We start from the raw sequence: 24,821 nt of genomic DNA, 5'->3' as shown, positions 1-24,821 counted from the left end.
CCTCAGTTGATTACCAAAATTCTTGAGATACATTTTCAACCTCGAACTTAAAATCACAAAGGAAATCTCTCCCATAAATGGAATAAATGAAAGGCACTTGACAAAGAAAATATATGAAAAACACAAACCTGAACGTATGAATGTTTTCAATAAGAATTATGTGATAAATCATTGCTAACTTAGGCAGCATCGAAGAGTCCTTCAGGGCTCATCTAATGTTTTTCTTTCTTTGTTAGGTTTTCATTGACCAAGGTCACCCTTGTGATCCTATCAAAAAAGAAAAAGGTCACCCTTGTGATGATCTGCATCATCAGCAACCAGTCTACTCTTCCTCACATGCCTACACAATTTAAATTACAATGTTTAAGTTTAAGGATGATTACACTTAGCCCTATCTTAGATAATAATTAGTTGTTTCTCTTGCCTTGCAATTAAGATTCTTCATAATAGCTTATATAGCCAAGTTCAAAATAACTAGTCAAATTATAATTAAGACTCTTTGTAATCGCTTATATTAGTTATATGTACAAGATTTATTTTGTAAACACCTAATGTAAGACTCAACTTACGCTCACATAACACATATTTATACAATTTAATCCAACCAAATCCACATACTATGGGATTTCACAATTTTCTCCACTAAAAACCCTTACATCTTCGTCAAGGGACATTTATGCCTACTTAAATCAAGACTCATACTCAAGAGTTTGTTCCCAAATACTATGTTTAATTTTTTCTCACTTTGTAGAATTTTTTGTTTGGTTGCCAATAAAGTTAAGGGCATATGTTGGAAAAAGAAAATATTTGGACATTATAAATGATGTTCTAAATGAGTCTAGAACATCGTTATAATATGGAAATATGATATTTCTTCTTCTTCTTCTTCTTCTTCTTTTTATTTTTTTAATTTTTATCTTTTGAATGAGGAGGACAATACAAGAGCAAGAGGTCCAAAATCACCGGGGCCAAGGATAAGGACCATAATGTGAAGAATTATCATTAAAGACAAGGAACAATGTAGGGTTCTTTGAGCAAGGAGAGGATGGAATATAAAGTCAAAAAGGGAAAAAAGTATCGTTCCATCCTTATTTCAATTGGGGTGCCTTTTATCTTTATTTTCTTTAAATATTAATATAATGATTTTATTTCATTGTAGAATCAACTATCGAATTATCAAATGGCATCTTTTAATGTTTCTAATAAAGGATAAAATTCTTCATCTCCATTGTAAGTGTAACTATCAAATTATTGAGGAAAAGAAAAATCTATCACATATTCTTATGCTATAATACATAAGTTTGAAATTAAGATGATGTCAAGTGATTATAATACATAAGTTTGAAATTAAGATGATGTCTAGTGATTATATGTCATATGCTTTTACTTCATCTAACTAGTTTTATATGATTATAAAAAATAAAGATAAAAAGTTTTATATGAGTGTAGATAAAGAAAATTACTAATTTCAAAATAAAAAAGAAATACAAGGAGGCTCATAAATGAACTCATTGGAAGTGGCTTTGGTACATTCAAGCCAACACTATGTTTGGCAAAAAAGTGACAAGGGGAGAAGAAAAAAAATAGAGAATTAAAGAGGTGAGGGAAGAAATTTTCTTTTTAGTTATTTGGTTTAGAAAGAGAAAAGAGAAAGAAATAACCTACTTGTGGTAGTGGGTCTCATCTTTAAATTTTTCCCTCTGGCTTTTTCTCCCAACTTGGTAGAAAAGAAAATGGTCAATTACGAGGAAAATAAATTTCTCATTCCCTTTACATAAATTTCTCTCAACCAAACGAGGAAAATCCCTTCTTTTCCCTCTCCTTTCACTAATCTTTTTTCCTTTTTCTTTTCTCTTGTCCCAAACCAAACACAGTGTTGGTTCATAATTTGACAAAGAGAAAGGGAAAGAAAGTGACCAATCGAAAAGGGGACCATACATATTCTTGAATGTGTAGGCCTATACCCTTTAGTCTTTAATTTACTTGCAAGTTCCCAAGTGGATAGAGACATGGGCAGGCACAAAGTGAGAGACTAAGAGGGCTTTCACCTTAAAAAAAAAAAAAATACTAATACATAATAATAAAGAAGAAGAAGATTAAGAGCCCTTCTTCCATGCCTTTATTTAATGGAAAAAGTTAATCAATACACTAAATGCATTAATTCATAAAAAAAAATTTAAAAATTTGATATGAAAAAATGAAAATAAGTAATTAATTATTTACTTATATTTTCAATAAAATTGATATTAAAACTTCCTTAAAATAGTTTATTAACAAACGTTTTAAAGGCAACGCTATTTAATTTAAATTGTTGACATAATTGCAAGCAGATTATATTAATATTTAATAGGTACTCACTCAACATGTACCTTAATAATCTTGATTTTTCTAAATTTATTTTGTTTCTTTTTGTTTGTAAGCTCACATAAAATAACATCCAAATCAGATTAAATTGACAAAGTTTGAAATCATCATTTCCAATCTATTATTATATGACAGATTATAAAATTATTTAGGTGAATTATCGAAACAATTTACATGAGTTATTGAAAACATTTTCCTTCATCAAATTACTTTCAATTCAGACCGAAAGCATCACATGGCAAAGGGGAGAGTATATATAATTATATATGTTTTAGTGTTTTACCACACTCGTATGTTTTAAAAAGAGTTTTGCTATGGGATCATGCGCCTCGCAAAAGTTCATCGAACAAAGAACCAAAATATGGGGTCAATGACTCAAACATGCACCATTCTCTGCACCAGCCAGAAGTTAAAAAAAAAAAAACACCCTGTAAAGACTGATTTTTGAGGTAAAAAAAAAAAACCATAGATACATGCACTCTGGGATCAGGGTTTATTTTTATTTATTTATTTTATATAAATTAAGGAATATAGTACATAGGAAACCTCGTACAATTTATAATTAGCTTTGAGAAAAAAGTTATCCTTTTAAATTGGACTCATGTTAATGGATTCTATCTATTTTTCACATTCCTTTTATCATTTTTTTATTAAAAAAAAACATTCTTTTTTATCTATTACCTAACAAATCTCTTCCACAAAAATACTTGAAACTCATTTCGATTTGGTCAAATTTTTTAAAAAAAAATTAGAGATTTAAATGATATGATAGCACATGAAAACACTCTTGGATAGCAGCAATTAAAAATTTATCTATTTAAATGATTTAATAATTATGTAAAGAATATTTTTATTTGAGAGAGAATATTAAATGATAGGTGATGTGATTAGGATTTTTGTTATTTAATGTTTTTAACATATACTAGTAATTAAAATAAGGGTTCGGTTAAAGAGTATCATAACTCAAATTGACACAATTAAAAAATAATAAATATTCAATTATGAGTTGTAATATACATTTAAAAAAAAGAAGCAAAACTTGTAAATCTTTATTTAGTCTGCATGAACAAATATATTATAATGGTAATCAAGTGAAACAAAGTATAATTTTTTTGCTAATCAAGTAATTGTAGAACAGGACTGATATTAAATGGAGTACTTCTTAAATGGGTGTTGCACGACACTCATTAATCAGATGCTTAATATCTGTATACAAATTGACTTTATTTTTTAAAAATGTTAATACCATTTAATGGAATATTAAATACGTTTTAACAAGTCTTCTTAGTGATTACTAAAGAACTTAAATTGATAATATTTCGAACAATCAAAAACATTAACTTTTTTTTATATATAAATATGATAAGATTTAAAATTTTGTGGTCCACTTTATTTATTTATTTTTATCCCATCAAAACGTTAATTAGTTTTTTTTTTTTACTTAAAGATGACATACAAATTTATGGAAAGCCTTTGTTCAATGGCAAGATATTCTTGGGCCATTTGTTACCGTTACTAGAACAATAGTTTTCAGTGTTTAAACAACATTACACATATTTTTACACACTTTTTCACTCACACGTATTTCTAAAAAAATACAAACAACGTTTTACTAGAACAACATTACCAAATGAGCCCATCACTTGAGCAACCGAAGGGTCAAAAACTTATTCAAAAATAATTGATCCCTAGGACCCTAGCTGATCATAATATTTAATTGAGGTTCAATAAATAGAAATCTAGTAGTAGTTTATATAGGTATGCCACGGAAGATAGCAATATGGCAAACTGGTTTAACTACAAGATTCCTAGTTGTAGTAGAATCCAAACCCCACACATTTGCCCTAGTTTCTACTGATGTGAAAGACAGTTTCCCATCTTATTCTTGAGAAAGAGAGAGAGAGAGAGAGAGTAATAAGGCACAACCTAAAGATGCGTCAAAGAACAGCCATTGTGTGGACAAAGGACAAAGGGTTGGTGCAAGTGATAAATACACAACTTGCCTGCTCTTTTTGTCAAAGAATTCAAAGTTGAGAGAAGCTTATAGCTTTCAGAAACACTATTATCTCTCTCTCTCTGCCTAACCACTTCTCCTTCTTAATCACCAAATAAAAATAAACCACAGACCCCAAGTCACTCGCTGTGCCTAACTTGTTTAGCAAAAAACTGATACTCAGCTAACCAAATATAATTAAACCCCAAAAAGTCTCTTTGTGCTTTGCCTTATATAGCTGGTGTCCAATTCATGTGGCTCTAGTTTTTCCATTGCAAATTAACTTAGCTATTTTGTCACACTCACAGATAGGTACGTGAGAAGGACTAACTCCCTCTTTTTTTAAGTGTTCTAGACTTGGGTTCTTTGAAAACGTGCTCCAAAACTTGGACTTGGAATCAAGCTGTAGCTTGTAAGATTGTTAAGAATTTCATTGTCATGGTCATGTCATGTCCTTCTCATCCAATTGCACATGCTAAAACATCAAAATGGGATGTGTTCCATTGCAATTTTCACCATTACATCTAATGTTGGTATCATAGTACAGTTTGATAGATAGTGAATAAGAACATAAAGAAAATAAAGGAAGGTAGAAGATGACGAAATAAAGTTCTCCAATCTTAAACATCAAAGTGATGCTATATACTGATTATGTTGTAAAGCTAAAATATGAAGTTGAGACGTGTCAAGAGTTTGTTGGTTTAGACTGAATATGTGAAGTTGAACTCTTCCTTTATAGGAATATTATATGCCACATGCCAAACTGAAATATTGCTAATCATTTAGCCATAATAACAGATTATCGACTTGTAAAGGAAAGATGTGACTGATATAAGTTGTCCATCTACTTTCAGAATTCATTGACAAATGACAGTTAAGTCAATTTTATGATAATAAAGTTAGCGTCCCCCCCCCCCCCCCCCCACAACAAAAAAAAACAAAAAAGTGTTAGTTTTCAAGATTATCTTTGCTTTCTTCGTTGTAAAAATTTGAATAATACCACTAAGCAAACACTTCTAAAAGTTTACTGGTTTCTTACTTATTAAGATATTGAGACTTAAGTCAAGAGTTTTATATATAGTTCAACTAACATCTTTTAATATTTTCAACAAAGAACTTCGGAATTCAAATTTCCCCTAACCCTTTATAACTATCAAGTTAGCAAAAAAAGATTAAGCAAGGTTTAAAGTTTAAAACTTAACATATATGTGTGTGCGCGCGCGAGATAGTTAAACTTAACAATAAGTAATTAAATCGTTAATTCATTACTTGGCATATAATATAATATTAAACATGATTGTAATGATTAGTCCCTTAAGTTGAATATATGCCTTCTTTTTTTCTTTTCTTTTTTTTAAGTTAATGTCAATCTACAAATGACAGAAGGGGGAGTATAAAGCTCATAAGCAAATTGCAAAATTCACTCTAAACAAGAAATTTAACTTACAAAAGTGTTTAAGCGATAGAATGGTCCCCAGAAAAAGAGAGTTGGTTTTCAAGATTATCTTTGCTTTCATTCGTTGTAAAAATTTGAATAATTTCACTAAGAAAACACTTTTTAGTGTTTTCTTATGTATTAAGATTGGGATTTAAGTTAAGCCTTTTGTAGTTTAATTTGCATCACCTGGTATTTTCAACAAAAAAGTTCCGAGTTCACATCTTCCCTGTCCCATTATAAATTTATAATTATCAAATTATATATATATATATATATATGTGTATATATATATATGTGTGTGTGTGTGTGTGTGTGTGTGTGTGTGTGAATCTAAAAATGAGAAACGGGGGAGGATAAGGCTCATAAGCAAATTTCTAAATTCACTCTAAATGAGAAATTTAACTAACAAAAGTGTTTAAGCGGCATATCATTAGGTCAAAAGGCCACTAGCAAACATATGTAGTGGGGGTGATTGGAATTACTTCTACTACATGGTCCATAGTTAATGATTGATCAACAAAAAGTAGAAGACAATAGATGTACCCCCTACATAAAGGGCCCCGACCCATAATATAAAGTGTCTTTTAAGTTCTAAGAGGACCAAGTTCCTTTAAGATAAACTTACCAAAACAAGGAGGAGATAGTGTAATGCCTAGTAAAAGTTGTCTCACATAAACTAATGATAAGGTTGCCTAGCCATTTTGTGTAGAAAGTTTTGTTGAGTTGTAAAATTGCAATGGTTAGTTCTTTGATGAATTATTTAGACGTGTTGCTGTCATGCCTTGAGAAAGGTATTAGCCACATATGAACTATATCCAAGAATGGCTAATCAGATTATAATTATGGTTCATTATAACCATTTAGTATTTTTATATTCTTGATTATTCTAAACACATTTAATATATGAATAAGTATATGTCCACACAATGCATCCACAACTCAAATCTTCAAACAAAGCCAAATTTGAGGTATAACAGAATTATTACGATGTAGGCCTTTAGGGATTTTATGATAAGGACTTTTGTTAAATGTTATAACAAATTCTCCATCGGAATCTTTATCAGCATTTGATTTGCTTCATCTACCATTCTCCAGTTCTACATCAAACTTGAAACAACAAGCACATCAATAAATGTTAAGAAGGACATCACATGGTGATCAATTTTTGATATTTTTAACATTAAATAATATTTCCTTATTTTATATGGTTTTTATGGTCACATTCAAGTCCAATTAGAATACTATGCGCAATTTAGGAATGTTATACAAGCTGGTTGAATCTTCTATGCCACATAAATATGCAATAAAGTAGGTACACAGTAAAATTTGACAATAATTTCACATTCATTCAAAAATTAACATATCACCTCACACATGAGTCTACTATAATATGCAATTTGGAATTTCTTTTAATAACCCACATGTGCAATGGTAGGCTAATTTGAGAATGTTGTGAATTTTTGTTTTATCCTAGAAGAACTCATAAATATTCCTAAACGTAAAATGTAAATATATAATTCTTCTATCGCTAAAAGTTTAATTTGTTAGGCTTCAAAAAACTTTTATGAAGTTAGGGATTTAGCCTAAGTTATAATAAGATGTAGTTTGAATAATCTCGTTAAAAAATGACTAGTTAGAATAAAATCTATTTTTTTGACATTTTTCTTTTTGTATCAAATAGAAACACATTGTTATGTCGCAATTTGAATTCTTCCCCTCATGTCCAATATCTCATGTTACTGAATTGAAACTTTTTTGTATTTTTTATTTTTGTTAATTACTGAATACAGAACCTGGTTGTAAAACTATTGTCATCAAGAAGTGAATGTTAGAATTCTTAGGATTCTTTATTCATGTGTTCCATTGTTTGAAATGCATAAAACCTTCAACAGTAAATTAATTAATAGCCAAAAATTTTAGGGCCGTTTAGTAACGTTGTTTGTATTTTTTAAAAATATGTGTGGGTGAAAAAGTGTGTGAAAATACGTATAATCGGTTATTATTCTTATTTCATTCAACTCCGAAAACCCATTGCTGATTTTGAAAAAATAAAATGAAATAAACAAACTTACGTCTTGCAGGAAAAGATGAGAACAAATAATGTCATATGTGGTGTGGAACACAAGAATTTTGATTCCATTGTGATTATATTTAGGCAAGCAAAATTTGATCCTAATACCTTTCTTTTTACTTTTGGGCCAATTTAATTCACACACACACAAATTGGTCTCTATAAGTCTATATAACAGGCCCTAAAAAAAAAAGAGTCAAAAACAGCCATATATGGCCTAGCTAGACAAAATAGACTAACGGGTTTGTCTATGTAGTTTGGGCTTCTATTGTGTCAATAACTTCAGGCCTACACGGACTAAATTTTGGGTATGGCTTTCACTTTCCAGTCCTAGGTCGAGCTACAAACTACAAGGCCATTAATGAGAGATGGATTTCTCTATCAACACTGGCTCTAGTCCCAATTCCTAGGGTCCTTTGTCCACCCATCAATGATATTGGATTCCGTGCAATGCTCACAGACAATGAATAAAAATTTGGGTATATAGTTCTTAAATTCAACAATGTGATTTTATTTGATCCATGAATCACATAATTAAATTTAATTGTTCCTCAAAATGATAAAACTGTAGCGATCAATACAACCGTGCTTGAATTTAAGTTTGGCCCCAAAAACAAAATGACACATTTGTGGAAAGTTTTTTTTTTTTTTTTTTGAGAAGAAGCATTTGTTGCAAGCTGTAAGTATTTGATCTGGGTTTTTTTTACAGGTTACTTTTCCTTTCCATTGAGCCAATTCATATTTCTTTGGAATGCCTCGCTAAACTGACACAAGCACAAAATTTATGCTAGAGCAAATTTCATGCTTGTAGATCCAATTAATGATTTTACAGTTAGTGTGCATTTGGCTTCAAATTAAAAATCAAGCTTAGTTTACTATTCAACTTATTTTTGTTACTATTTATAGGTCTTACTACACTTTTTGGTACTATTCATGTGTCTCAATGTACTATTTCAGCTAACTCTTACTTTTATCTATAATACTTTTAGCAAAAAATTTTCAATTTCAGCAAAATAAGTGGATTCCAAACAGACCCTTAAACCAGAGGCTATACTTTTTTTTTTTTTCTCAACTAAAGATTTCAATTAATACGAAAAGAAGTCATACAGAGAACATCATGCTGCACTTGTGCAGCAATTATAGGTGAGGTATCCTCCACCCATATGACCCTATCTATTACAAATTTGGCATGTCTTGCCATAATGTGAGCCGCAGAGTTTGACCCTCTGCAAACATGAGAAACATTCCACGCTTCAAAACATCGAAGATCCATAGTTAAGCCCTCTATGACTTTTTGGATGCTACTCGGTGCTAAGTGATGGTCCCGAATTGAGCTAACCACTATTTGAGAATCACTCTCAATAGTAATTCGTTTAAGGCCGAGATCCCAAGCAAGCCGAACCCCCTCTTCTACCGCTTTAGCTTCAATCTCTAATGCACCCAGAGGCAGCTCTCATTTTTTACTCATTGCTCCCATGATTAGACCATCTTCATTCCTTATCACCACACCACAGCCGCAGCTCCCAAACTCACTGAACACAACACCATCTGTGTTAATTTTAAACCAGTCTTGCCTAGGAGGGGTCCATGGACGAATGGTCTTTGAAGGGTGCCTCAACCGGAGGCTATACTTAAAAGTTAAAACTGTTTTTGTGCCTCATACTAGGAAGTGTGTGAAAGCATTAACAAACCCCAGCCTTAGCTTATCTAATTTTTTTTATTGAAATTATTGTAAAGAAAAGGTAAAATTATATATTCAACTATTTCACAACTTATAAAACTTTTAATTTCAATTATTTCACATTCACAACTTCATAATTGCTATATAAATCTTCTTCTTTTTTTTTTAATGTAATGTTGCTTTCATTTGCACTACCACTAAAGGCCATTTTTATTAAGCGCTAATTGCAATATATTATATTATCACCTCAATAACTTTGATTTTTTTTTTTTTTTTATCATTAGAGATATTGAATTACGCTTTAGGTACAAATTGTAGTAACTATACCGTATGACTCCAATAATTTCACCTTATTTTTCCTGGCAAGACTAACTCCACGAAAAACGAAAATTGTCCTCATGCATGATTCATCAGAATTTTATTTTATTAAAATTAAGTACAAAAGAAACACAATTGCAAGAGAAAGTAGTTTGTACATGTAACCCAATTGGTTAACAAACCAGATAACTCAACTGGTAAAGTTTTTGATGGTTGACTAAGAGATCTGGGGTTCAATCCTCGCTTACACTAAAAACCGATTGGTGTCTTGGTCAGATGATAAAAAAACTATCATCAAAAGTGGACGCCTTCTCTCTCTCTCTCTCTAAAAAAAAAAAAAAACGCATACGTAACATGTTATTGTATTGCTGCTATAACTATTGCCTAATATTTTGCAGTCAAAACGTTGAAACTTCTGTATTATCAAAGAAAAGTCCAGAAGGCTTAGAATCATGCAACAAAGCCAACATCACAGGGCCTTTTGCAGCTTCTTCAGTAGTCAAGACCCCGGCGTTGTAATTCAAATCCGTTTTGGTAAATCCAGGACTAACTGCGTTAATGGCAACTGTGGGATGCTTCTTTGCTAGAACCCTTGTGTACGCATTCAGAACTGCCTTGGAGACAGAATACGCTGAAAAATTATTACTAGGCCAACCTTTATCTTCTATCAAATTCTCCTTCACATCTTCTAAGAACTCTTCAACCACCTCATCCACTTTCTCTTCTGTGAGACCATCCACATCTCCTAGCTTCTTCTTTGCATTCTCATTTGAAATAAACTGAAATACAAACACAAAATTTTCAATTTATATATTTTTTCTTTTTTTCATCTTGGTCTAGAAAATTCTAGCACCTTCGTTTAATGCATGTCAAATACAGTTTCAAAGCACAAGTAAGAACATGTTTATATCATCTAATTATCAGGAACAACCATAAAGTTTCCAAGTTATTGGAGAATTTACACTTTGCTCCTACTAAACTATACCTCATTTTACACTTATCCCCTTAAAATATATCCCCCGTTTACACTTACCCCTAAACTATAAGAATGCACACTTTATTCCCTTAAATTATACCCCTTTTACACTTACCCCCTAAAGTATATCTCATTTTACAATTACCCCTAAACTATGAAAATATTAACCGACTTCCCTAAACAATTACCCATGGGTTAGGGTGCAAAGTGTTACACAAGTAATAGTTTAGAGGGTAAGTGTGCATTCTCATAGTTTAGGACGACAAGTGTAAATGAGAATATAGTTTAGGAGAGTAAGTGTAAAAAGAAGCATAGTTGGTGTAATTTCCCTTAAGATTTTTGACTTCGAACAATACGAAAAGAAAATGTATTTACACACTCATTAGTGTACACTCCATACACATCATATCTAGAATTTTGTGCATGCTTTCCTCAATTTTCATACAGATATTCATAATAAAATGTGAATAGTGATAATGTATACAGATCATGTACTCTAGTGAATGTTTGATAATCATGACTCAAAATATTAAATCTACAACCAGTTTTACTACAAAATATTCGTAATCTAATATTATAATTAATGTGAATGGTGAAACATCAACAATATCGCAAATAAAATTTCTTATTATCCTTTTATCTTGTATTTAAAACGCATCATTTTAATTTCCAAGATTTAAATAATAAAATTGTAATATTCCTAGCTAGTATTACTCTTTAAATTGTCACGTAATAATTTTATTAACCATGTGATTATGAAGGAATTGTGCCTCTTTCAAAAGTCTTCTACGTATATGGTCTATACATTCAACCTCTTACAGCCTATAGGGCCACAAACTGTGAGAGATGTGATGTATATATTTAATGCATAAGATATATTCTCTTTCTATGACATAACTAGAGGTAACTAGCTTCTTTGGATTAATAATATTTTACCTTGAGCTGTCCCAAGTCGGAGGAGATGTTTACTATTCTTGCTGATTTTGATAACTGAAGAAGTGGAATAAGTTCTTTGCTCGAACGCTTGATCCCATAATAATTTGTTTTGAAAGAGTTCACTGCAGATTCATAAGTTTGCTGTACAAATTTCTTAAAGGCTCCAGCATTTGGACCTACAACCTGTTATCGCAGACAATGGTAAACCATCTTTCATACATGTCTAAATTAAATTATTTGATTACTACTTTTTATTATTCATCTTGCCATTGCTACTAAATTTTGGATTAAGTCCTCAAATTTTGAAATACTGAAAAAGATTATATTACACTGAGAGACTCACATCATCAGGCCCCAATTTTAAGTCTTTTGGATCCACTGTACCAACTGTGATTAATCCATTAATCGCGGCGTTATTTACCTGCATAATAAGAACAAAATTTCATCTAGTTAAATTGCGTTTCAATTTCGCCAAGCTAGTGACTGTAGGTTTATCTACCTAGCAAGCAAAAAATAGAAGGAAAAAAGAGAAAAATAATACATGGTTTATCTTCATTTAAAACCCTATATAGAAAAATAATTTAATCATATTTGTCTTTTTCAAAGCTACAAGTTGATTAAAAAAGGAGTCTAGTCCAGCTAATTAGATATTTCCACATAAATATTGTTTTAGCCCCCATCTACTAAAATTTCATAAATTATTATTTGTCTCAAAAGTTTAAATCGTTAAAAATTATTAATTTAACCATTTAATCTAATACTACATACCCTTCATATTTAGGCCCAAGTTGCCCTATGTGAGATTTTCTTTTTTCTTTTTATAAATTTTATTTAAACAAGAGGAGATGTGGAGACAGAGATAGCTTAACTAGAAATTTCTACTATGATAACAGTGATAAATATTGAAACAATCAGCAATATATTGGAATCAAAACAACATACTAATGTATTATCTTTGTTAAAATCAAAATTTTGCTAATATCCAAAATTCTAGGAAAATGGTTGCAACAAATTAAAGAAGCAATTAAACACAATCTACACGATCACATGCAAGCAGCAGTATATATAGAGTCAAGTTCAGAAGATGGGTAGAGAGTTGGATTGGCTAGGTACCAATATGTCAAGCTTCCCAAATTCGGTTTTGATGAAATTCACGAAAGCAGAAATGCTAACTGGGCAGGGGCGTAGCTTGGAATTTACACTTAGGGGGCCGGTTTGTTATAATTTTTTTTAGAATCTCCACAACAAAAATTGTTGTGTTAATACAATAATGATAATTCAAATATTTATTGAATTTAGAATTATCAATTTTGATATATCATCATTCTCAACAATTATTTAGTTCACTATAGATATATACAAAAATTTTCACTATTATTTTAAAAACTATCAACCCATCATTATTTGTAATATTGAAAATTTCCTATATTTTAAAATTTTTTAATGAATTATTTAGCACCTAATTTCAAACCAAAAAAAAAATCAACTTAAAAAAATGATGACATAGAGAGATAAAATATATTATAATATAGCAATACAAAAATTGAAGAACAAAATCTTGATAAACAAAACATATTCATTAAACTTATTAGAAAGGCAAAAACTCATATGGTCAGGTTCATATCATAATAAAACAAAAAAAAAAAACAATATGACCGTTATCATATGTATAAAGAAACTTAAATCTATATGCCTATATGCTTGAGTTTATTTGGTTGTGTTGAGGAGTGAGTTAACGTATTGACTTGAGAGAGAACAGTGTAGGCTGGCAGCGATAGGGAGATGGCAGCAATAGGGAGAAGTACTAAAGGTAGCTTCTTGAGATTGAGAAAAATGGAAAAAAAAGGTATAAGTTTTTGTTTGAAGAAATGACTAAATGATGCTCTTTTGAAACAGTTGTTATTATCCATTGGGTATGCAACGAATCATTTGGACAATTGGGAGACTAGCAAGTATATTATTTGAGGATTTGTGAACTTTGAGTCATGTATTTATTGGACTATGTTGACATCTTAGGAATAATTGGGGGGGGGGGAGGGGGGGGGGGAGATTGTCATATTTTTTGAGGGGGCCATTGCCTATTACTTCTTTGTTGGACCAGACCTATAGCCTAAAATTACCATAATAGTATAAGAAAATTAAAATGGGGGGGGGCGGGCAAGCAATAAGGTAGCTCCGCCCCTGTAACTGGGTCCGAGACATCAAGTTGATGAAAACTCAAATCGGAGTACCCAGCAGCCTTGAGTGTTTCGACAGCTTCAGTGCCCCTCTTCACATCTCTGGCAGTTAATATCACCTTGACTCCATTTAAAGCTAGCTGTTTAGATATCTCCAATCCTATCCCTTTGTTGGCTCCTGTTACGACTGCAACCCTGGGAAAGAGTTTGAAATTAATTAATGTCAAAAAAAGAAAAAGAAAAAAGGAAAGAATAATGAGGATTAAGGGTGTCACTAGGATCTTTGGCTTATGTTCCTAAGAGATTTTGGGGTTTAATCTTCTCTTACACCAGAAACTAATTGGTGCCTTCGTCTGATAATAAAGACTATCATCAGGAGTGGACGCCATAAGTTGAAACTTTCTATAAAAAATAGTAAAAACATTATAATTGAATATCAAATTTCCTCTTCGTTTCAGGATTCTTGGTTGTTTCAGCCATTTGTTATGAGCTTAGAGTAAGTTCCACCAATTAATGCAGAAGATGCCTTAATTAAATTTGTAGTTTGAAGTTGGTGTAAAAAAATGTTAAAGCTAATTGGTATTTATAATTTTGGCTCATTGAATTGTCTCTTTCTCGTCTTGCTAAACGTTTGCGTACGTAAGCCATGACATTTTTTTCCATCTAATCCATTCTATTTCTACACGTTCGCCATGATGACATCTATGATCTATATAATATTCAACAGTAGAATATTCTTTATGAATATTATTTATAAATAATATTCAATTGTGCTAGACCTTGACTTAACATTTACTAAGAGCATCTTTAATAGACCCTCTAAAACCAATTTTGAAGAGCAAACACTCTAAAAACTCACTCTAAGCCTCTATATTTTCTTTTAGAGTTGTTATAGTACCCCTCTTGAAGAAGAGAGTAAGAGGGGTATTGTAGGGTTTATTGTAGCACCTTCAAATATTTTTATCTATTAAAATAATGGCGAAACTACAATATTGGTCCCACAAGTTTACTCTGTGTGTGCAATTGGTCTCTTAAGTTTCAAGAGAGCATAATTAGTCCTTCAAGTTTTAAAACTGAGTTGTATTAGTCCTTTTACTGACTACCGTTAGTGATGTTACTTACGTGGCTAACAGAACAATGACTTGAAATTTTTTTAATGATGTGGCATTTTTTAATTAAAAAATTACAAAATAAATTTACATGTAAGAAATTAACAAATCAATACCAAATTAAAACCAGTATTGCAACTAATTCACAAACCCACACTTCTTAAAAAAATCACAAACCCACCCACAAGAGAGAGAAGGGGACTAACCCAACGCTGGTGAAGACCCAAGCCCTAGCCACCGCCGGCGATAGCCATTGACTGGCATCCCTGCTTCTCTCGTACATTGGAAACAAACAAATCCCACTATTACTCTGTCCAGATTGGAAACAAACATTTACATACATAAGGGAATTTCTCCACCCTAATCATCAAAATTGATTAAGTTAATCCCCATATATTTAAACGGAGAAAAAAGCAAAAACATTAAAAATATTATATATTTTCAATCTGATTTAGAAAAAGGGTTTTGGAACTTGCAGGTAAGTCTTATGTTTGAAACGGCGCATTATTGCATTTGTGCTTGAAGTAATCGAAACTCCAGTTGCCATGGGAGTCTAGTCAGAGTACAATGAAACCAGAAAGTTAGAAACTATATGGTTTTCTTTGTTTCTTTTATATTATTAATTGTTACGTTTTTATACAAAAATGCACAACGTTGCTGGTGTGGTGATTTCACTAGTCCACCCTTCTATATTGGGACCACCCATGAGGTCCAAGGGGTGGCTTATAAGGTGAACGAATCTTCATTTTTGCTTGTTTCCAATAAGGTCATGAATTAGAATTTGTTTCCAATCTGGATAGAGTAACAGATTTGTTTGTTTCCAATGTGCGACAGAAGCAGGGACGCCGGTTAGTGGCTGTCGCCAGTAGTGGCTAGGGATTGGGCTGTCGCCGGCAGCGGCTACGGCTTGGGTCTCCACTGGTGGCGGATCAGCCCCCTTCCCTCTTGTGGGTGGGTTTGTGATTTTTTTTTTTTAATTTTTAGAAGTGTGGGTTTGTGAATCAGTTGCAATAATGGTTTGAATTTGGTATTAGTTTGTGAATTTCTTATGTGTAAATTTATTTTGTAATTTTTTAATAAAAAATGCCACATCATTAAAAAAAATGTCAAGTCATTGTTTCGTTAACCACGTAAGTAACACTACTATCGGCAGTTAGTAAAATAACTAATACAACTCAGTTTTAAAACTTAAGAGACTAATTGTGCTCCCTTGAAACTTGAGGGACCAATTGCGCACACAAGGTAAACTTGAGGGATTAACATTGTAGTTTCGCCTAAAATAATCACCTGGTTGAGTAAAAATTGATTTTTTTTCCCTCTTTCCTCCCTTTCTTTTTCTTCCACACTCTTTTCGTCTCTTCTTTATCTCAACGACTACAAAACACAAAACACAATCCAAACACAAAAACAAATTTTCTCATAAACCAAATGAAATCAGAACAATAAAAACTAATATGAAAAAAGAGTGACCCATCTACAAAGAGAGAAGTGAGACCCATCTGCAAAGTGAGAGACCCATCTGGACTGCAAGTTTCTGTCAATGGAGAAGAGGACACGACTCTTTCTTTCTGTCTAGGGTGTGAAAAATAACTGTTGGTTTTTGTTCTCCACCGGATCTTTCTCTCTCAGATCAAATTTTTCTTATTTATGAATGTTAAGACATATGTAGATATTGTTAGAGACATATTGTGCATTTTTAGACACCTTAAATCAACCAGATTAACCTAGTTATTTAGCCAAGTTGTTAACTATAGATGCTTATTTTTTGTAAGCCCAGCAGGAAGGAAGGCCCAAAGGCACGGGCAAAAGAGAGTAGTATGGAAATGACATTAAGCTAAGTGGCAGGAATGATGGATAATGGGTCTATAAAGCAAATAAATAGACCCTGAGGAAGTAAGTGGGCCTAAAAGGGCCTGGAAGAAAGAAATGACAAACCCATGAGCTGTATGAATGAAGAAAATTGAGAATGGGCCACGGCTGTCACAGCAGACCCAAGGTAATGTAAAGTAAAGAAAAGAAAGTAAGGGGCAATGGAAAACTCATGAACCCCAAGGAAAAAGTGAGAAATACTTGGGCCGAGGAAGCCCAAGGAGTTAGTAGAAGCCCATGGGAAACACAGAATTGGAAAGGGCCAAGGATGCTTTAAGAAAGTAAGAGGGTTGATGATGCCCAAACAAAAGTAGGTGAGACAAGGGAGCTCGCTAGTGGCAAAGGGTCCAATGAGATTATTGGGCCTTCTGAGAGAGAGTGAATAGAAAAGCCCAAAGAGGCCTAGCAGGCCTGGGTCAAGCAAACCTCACGGTAGGCATAGCAGAATGATGCGGCAGGAAACAAGTAACAAGGGGCTAGAAACATAAGAACAGCCCACAATCTGGCGAGGCCCGCCCCCTGAGAGAAGCAAGCCATAAATGCAAAGCCAGGGAAAGCGCCCACACCAAAACAAGCCAAAAACGGGTGGCAGACTAGATAGTTTGACTTTCAGACCGTGGTAGACAGATGAGTAGCAGGCAAAATTTGAATAAGCATGGAGGTAAGGCACGTGCAAGGCCTAAGCACCACCAGCCTGTATCCAGCCAATACAGGAAATGGTGAGGTCATGGGTCAGAGATAAGGGGGTATGGTCTGGCGGTGGGGAGGGGAAAAAACTCATTTTTGTGTTTCCTGCTTAAGCTCTTTTGGAGGCAATGTCCTGCTGGGATGACATACTACCCAAAAGAGGCAAAATTGAGTTGGAACCACCAGGTGCATGCCATGAGGGATAGAGAAAAGGAGAGTATTTACACCGTGGCAAGTAAGAGTGCCATGGCGAGCAAGCAAACAAGAAAAAAAAAAGCCTTCTCCGTCTGGTGAGGCGGAGTGGCGTTGGGTCATGACTGACCAGTCACTGATGGTCGACCAAGAAATCCACGCTAGATAAAAATGGTTAAAGGCTAAAATGGTAAAAGCCAAGCACGACTGGCCCTATATAAGGAACCCTACTGTGCACGGCTAAGGGGGACGGTAGCCTCTGTGAGATAATCACTAGAGTCGCAAAATCAGGGGAGTAAGAAAAAATTAGAAGAAAAAGAGAGAAAGAACAAAAGGAGAGTAAAAACAAAAAAGAAATAAAGGAAAGGATTAAAGGAACTGAAAGGAGAAGTAAGAGAGAGCGGAGAGAATAGAGTGATTGGCATGCACCAAATGGGTTAATCTCCCTCTCCCCCTCCAACCCATGCTCTCTGGTAACAAAAAAGGACTTCACCCAACCCAAGTTACTTAGGCCTGCTCCTTCAAAGTAGCTAATTTCTCTCTTAGAGAGATTAGTAGCATTGAAGAAGTGGTTCCCCTTCTTGACATAGACTCTGCAGAATGGTTTAACGCGGCAGGCTGACACTTATTTCTTTAATACGCTCGTTGTTCTCGATTCAATACTTATTCTTTTGTTACTATTGTGTAAAATGAGCACTCCTCGTCAATGCCCACTGTCTATTTTATCTAAATTCTCATTATTGTCTTTGTTATATCTGCCTGCTGAAGTTAACATAACAGTTCTGCTTGCCATAAGCGTATGATCAAGACCTGATTAATAGGGGCACTGTTTGCGCACAAACTGGACCGGGAAGGTTTGCTCTCGGACCAGCCCCAACTTCTCGATCCAGAAATCTTTGGGCCTAGTGTAGTGGCAGGTGATCCAGCCCAACACTTACAAAAAAAGGCCCACACATTTAAATTGGCGACTTCACTGGGGAGTTGGGAAACAGACGGATACAGAGATCCTCGCAAAAAAATGCCACCAAAATCCAGGACAACACGAAATATAAGCGCTATCCCCTCGTAGGCTGAGTCAAGGCCAACAACGCCTCATCAGCCCAATCAGGCAGAAAACATCAATGAACCCTGGGGCTGAGCCCCAACTGCAGGCAAGGAATCCCGCTGACGGAATCAATGCTTTTGTTGAGGTGCTACAAGCATTACAGCACTCACAGCAGCAGATGATGGAGGAAATACGCCAGTTAAAGACAGAAAAAACCAAGGAGAAAGAAAGTCAGCATGATCCTGAACATGTGGCTGATAAAGAAGAGACGCTAGTCGGAGGCGCCCCACAGACCGAAGGACAATGCTACATCACCATGGCCGAGGTGGCAACTCTCTTAGAGCAGGAGAGGGCCAGAGCACCCAAAGAAAGGTTCTACGCATGGAGACCCCCTTATACGTTAAGGGTGCTTAGCAAACCATACCCAGAAAGATATGAACCACGCGCTTTTGCGCAATACGACGGCAGAAAGGGTAGTGCTGTCGAGCACGTGAGCAAATTCATTGATACTCTTGGCTTGTATGCGGCAAATGAGGACTTGTGTCTACGGGAGTTCTCAAAATCACTGTGCGATCATGCCTACACCTGGTACATAGGCCTGAAACCAGGATTCATCCAAACCTGGGATGATATGGTGGATGTATTTTGTACTAAGTAATTTCACAGAGAGGAAACAGTGATGCTTGCCACTTTGCAAGCTACTAAGCAGAAAAACGGAGAAGATTTGATGGAGTACATTAAGAGATTCAGGGATATAGCACTAGATTGCTATGACCACTGTGAGGAGAAGAAACTAGTAGAGATGTGTATGACGAATATGATCCGAGAAGACAGGGCTGTACTGGAAAATCTGGAGATTTCCCAGTTCACACAGCTTTTACAGAAGGCCAGAAAGACAACCCAATTGGTAAAGCCAAGTTCCGACAAAAGGAACACCCTACAGGTTATGGCAGCATCCACCAATGAAAGGAAGAGGAAGAGGAAGATAGACGGGAGGGAGTACGATACCCCTCCGCCAATACCATGCACTCCTAAGGAATTGGATGTTCTTTTAGACTGGTGGATAATAGATAGAGTTTTTAAACCCAATCAAGTTGCCCAGGAGCCCACAGAAGAAGAACGGAGGGACCCACGCTTTTGCCGCTTGCACAATTATGTGCAACATCCTAAGGCAGAATGTTGGGTGCTCCGTAGGCTGGTGCATCATCAGATTAAAGAAAGGACCCTGGAGTTGACGCAACAAGAAGTCCAGACGAACCCACTCCCGAACCACAAAGGGAAAGGCGTGGCAGCAGTGGTAATCTGTGGGGACCTAGGGGAAGACGAGGAGGAGAACCCAACCCTGCCTGCCACAGCTATCACCACCTTGCAGAGAAGCTCTAAGTTCAAAAATCAGTTTGACCAACTAGGTCTCATAGCGAATGAGCGAAAGACAGCCATAGAGGCTCTGGTAAGCATTGCTTCCGGGGCAGAAATAGAATGCTTGTCAGTAAAAGTTGCAGATGATAGGGCTCTCCTGCAGGAGTCAACTGAAATCACCTTCAGTGATGGAGATATGGAAGTGGGCTCTCCTGACCGCAGGAGACCCCTTTACTTGGCTGCATCTATAAATCAGATCCCCATCAAGAGAGCCTTGGTGGATACTGGCGCCTCGGTGAACCTGGTACCACTAAGCACCCTGCAGGCGGTAGGAATTTCAGAAAGAAAAATCTAGAGGTGCCCAATGGAAGTAACAGGGTTCGGTGGAAGCGGTGAATACGCAGCCAGCCATATCCAGCTATGGTTAAAAGTAGGTCCTATAGCTTTTTTGGCCCGATTCCATGTGGTGAAGACGGAGGTTTCATACCATGTGCTCCTAGGAAGGCCATGGCTGCACAAGCACCGGCTAGTACCATCCACCTATCACCAGTGCGTAAAAGGGAGGTTAAATGACCGAATGATACGTATAGCGGCAAACCCATCGTCATTTGAGCAGGCAAAGGCTCATTTAGTAGAAACAATTTTTTACAACCAATGAGCATCGTCTGGGGAAAGCTCAGTATCAAAACCAAGGGGTACTTTTGTCCACAGATGGGAGGATGTTCGAGATGACCCAGAGCCTGATCTAAGGGAGTTACTCTCTCAGAAGAAAAAGAGAAAGGAAGCGCCTACCACAGAACCAGGCGATACACCACAATGTGTCAGGGTCCGAGGACCTGACGGCAGGATTGTATATAAACTATGAAGGTACGTGGGGCCTATAAGTGAAACACAAGCAGGCCCCAGATATGAAGGGCAACACAATAGCCTGATGTGTTGCATAGCTCAAGAAGGCTCAGAAGGAGAAAATCGCGAAGAAAGAGATGAGGGAATTACGGCAGACAAGGAGGTACAAGTTACAGCAAAAGAATAGATGGAAGAAGTCAACTTGGGACCTGGCTCGCACGAATTAAGACCCATCTTAATCAGTTCAAAGTTGTCAGAAAAAGAGAAATCGAAATTCATACTATTGTTAAAAGAATACAAAGTCGTTTTTGCGTGGAATTACAGTGAGATGCCAGGATTGGATCCTGGGTTAGTAGTGCACACGTTGAATGTGGACCTAGAGGCCAGGCCCGTTGCCCAGCCTGCCAGGGTTTTCCACATTGACATAGAGGAGCAAATAGTCAAGGAAGTACAAAAGCTGTTAGCCGCAGGATTCATCAAGCCCATTCAGCATCCACGTTGGTTATCCAACATTGTGCCAGTGAAGAAGAAGAATGGGCAGATAAGGTGTTGTGTGGACTTCAGAAATCTTAACAAGGCCTGCCCAAAAGATGAGTTCCCGCTGCCAAACATGGACCTGCTGATAGACTCCGCGGCAAGAAACGCCATGTTTTCCTTTATGGACGGATTCAATGGATATAACCAGATCAGAATGGCACCAAGGGACGCGGAGAAGACTGCTTTCAGAACACCTATAGGCAACTTTTACTATACAATAATGCCATTCGGGTTAAAGAACGCAAGTGCAACTTATCAAAGGTCAATGACGGCTATATTCCATGACATGATGCACAAAGAATTAGAAGACTATGTAGATGACACAGTGGTGAAGTCAAAGAAGCGGGAGGAACACATTCTAGTGCTGAAAAGAGTGTTTGAAAGATGCAGAACTTTTAAGCTTAGAATGAACCCCCTCAAATGCGCATTCGGAGTATCTTCGGGGAAGTTCTTGAGCTTTCTGGTCCACAACAGGGGAATAGACGTAGACCCAGCCAAGGCTACGGCCATAGCCACTATGAGACCTCCAGCCACAGTAAAGGAGTTAAAAAGTTTCTTAGGGAAGGTCTCATACATTTGAAGATTTATTCCTGGACTGGCATCCATCACCTCTGCCTTTGGAAAACTGCTAAAAAAGGGACAAAGCTTTGAATGGGGAGAAGTACAGCAGGCAGCCTTTAAAAGGCTACAGCAGATTATGATGAATCTCCCTACCATGCAAGCTCCTGTTCGCAGGAAGCCACTGTTGTTGTACTTAGCCACCAACCAATATGCCGTGGGCGCATTGATTGCTCAGGAAGATGAAGATAAGGTAGAACAGCCAGTTTATTACATCAGTCGAGCCCTGAAAGACGCAGAAACTCGCTACCCGAGGGCAGAAAAGGCATGCTTGGCTATTGTGTATGCCTCATAGAGGTTACAACACTATTTCCTAGCCTATAAGGTATGGCTGATGACTAAGTCTCACGCCATCAAAGCATTATTGCAACAGCCAATTCTCTTCGGGCAGGATATCCCAGTGGTTGCTGCAATTGTCACAATACGACCTAAAGGCAGGAGCGCCCAAAGCCGTAAAGAGCCAGGCTATAGCAGATCTGTTAGCACAGTTCCCGAGAAAGGAGGAATTCCCGCTAAATGATGAAGTCCCAGGGGAAGTAACTGCGGCAGAGGAAGTTGGAGAATGGTGGTTAATGAAGTTTGACGGGTCTTCTACTACCTAATTAGGGGGAGTGAGAGTGGTTTTGTACCATGAAGAAAATGAGGCTGTAGCGTTATCATTCAAACTGGAATTCCCCTGTTCAAATAACATGGCAGAATATGAAGCCTACTTAACTGGGTTAGCCACGGCCCTTAAGATGGGGGTCAAATACTTGAAAGTGATAGGGGACTTGAACCTAGTGGTCTGCCACACCAAAGGAAGCTTCTCCTTAAAAGAACCCAGCCTAGCCCCTTACCGGGCAATGGCCCAGAGGATGGAGGAAAGGTTTTCGACCTTTGAAATAATGCATATGCCAAGAAGCGAGAATCGGTTTGCGGATGCGCTGGTTGCGTTAGGTTCGCAGATAGTATTTGAAGAAAATAGTGCCAAGATAGAAGTCAGTAAGAGGAGAGAATCAGTTATCGAAATTTTGAAGGAAAGGTTCCAGGAAGAAAAATGCAAAGAGGATTGGCAGAATCCCGTAAGGGAGGTCTTGATGAAAGAAAGTGAGCCTGCGGAGTTGAAAGCATTAAAAGACTACGCTCTGGTAGGAGGAGAACTGTATCACAGGATGCCAAGAGGGATCCTGTCAAGATGTGTGGGGCAAGAGGAGGCCCAGAAAAAGCTGAAGGAGATACACGACAAGACCTACGGATCCTACGGAGAGATCAGCCTTTACCGCAGACTCCAAAGGGTAGGCTTTTACTGGCCGAATATGGGGAAAGATGCAGACCAAGTCCAAGTTCAACGTGGGACCTGCCAACTTGCGGCTGACAGGGAGGAAAGCTACGCAAGGTGTCCTGCCACAGAAACACAGTGAGCGGTACAAGCTTAAAAGGCTAGTAACGCGCTACTTTCTGCACAGTGGGGTCCTCTTCAAAAAGGAGTATGATGGAGACCCACTGCGTTATCTAGGCCCCAAAGAAGAAAAAAGTATGATAAAGGAGGTACGCATAGGAGAATGTGGAGAACACCAAGGAAAGAAGTAGTTATATAGGTGCCTGCTACAGATGGGCTACTACTGGCCTGCCATGAAAAAGGACGCAGCAGAATTTGTAAAAAGATGCCACAGTTGCCAGGTACAGACCAACTTGATTCACACCCACTCGTAGCAATTGCACAGTATGGTCACCCCATGGCCATTCCATACTTAGGGGCTCGATTTGGTGGGGCCGGTTTACCCGCCATCACGCAGATACATATGGATTCTGGTTGCTACGGAATACTTCACCAAGTGGGCAAAGGTAGTGCCACTTTGCAAGGCCACGGGAGGAGCGGTGACAAATTTCATTAAGGAAAATATAATCGTAAGATTAGAGGTGCCCCATAGAATCATAAGTGACAATGGCACACCGTTTGTCAATAGTGATGTAAGGAAGATGCTAGAATTCGACCAAGCTAAACACCATCGATCATCACCCTATTACCCACAAGGAAATGGGCAAGCAGAGGCAACAAACAAAATACTCATAAAAATTATCAGCAAGATGAGTCAGGAGTATATAGGAGGATGGGCAGCACATCTGCCAGACACCCTTTAGGCCTACAGGAACTCGCTAAAGTCAGCCATAAGATTTTCACCCTTTTCCCTGGTCCATGGAACGGAAGTGATGAGCCCAGTAGAAATAATGACCCCTTCCCTACGGGTTATGCAAATGAAAGAAAAGGAAGGGGAGGAAGAGGCTTTTGTGATAGCAAGATGTGAGAACTTAGAAGGGCTGGACGAGAAGAGAGAAGAAGCGTAGGAACACAGCTGCAGATATAGACAGAGGATGATAGAAGCTTATGGCAGGATGACCAAAGAAAGGATATTTGTAGAAGGGCAACTTGTGTTGAAAGTGGTAGACTATGTCAGGAGGGGCATGGCAGGACCATCTAAGTTTACACCAAAATGGGAAGGACCCTTTGTGATAAGGGAGGCATATCCCACTGGCTATTACCGTTTGACTTAGACAGATGGCAAGGATTTGATGGACCCTATCGAGGAAAATGGCTAAAATGTTATTTTGCATAGAAGGAGGAAGA

At 36.5% G+C, this 24,821-nt stretch overlaps 1 protein-coding gene and 1 pseudogene across 1 annotated transcript; one reads left to right on the top strand and one right to left on the bottom strand.

The window, feature by feature from the left end:
• Window positions 1–10,184: 10,184 nt before the first annotated feature.
• On the bottom strand, window positions 10,185–15,346 carry LOC142632894 (short-chain dehydrogenase/reductase 1-like; annotated as a pseudogene).
• A 7,559-nt stretch (window positions 15,347–22,905) lies between these two features.
• Window positions 22,906–23,616, top strand: LOC142632892 (uncharacterized). The gene has a single exon (XM_075807211.1). It carries the CDS (start codon window positions 22,906–22,908, stop codon window positions 23,614–23,616), a length of 711 nt encoding a protein of 236 aa, XP_075663326.1.
• The last annotated feature ends 1,205 nt before the right edge of the window (window positions 23,617–24,821 follow it).

The sequence above is a fragment of the Castanea sativa genome, chromosome 4, assembly GCF_040712315.1.
Source record: "Castanea sativa cultivar Marrone di Chiusa Pesio chromosome 4, ASM4071231v1".
NCBI lineage: Eukaryota > Viridiplantae > Streptophyta > Magnoliopsida > Fagales > Fagaceae > Castanea > Castanea sativa.
Note: the sequence above shows the minus strand (reverse complement) of the source record. Positions and strands in the feature narration are given on the sequence as shown.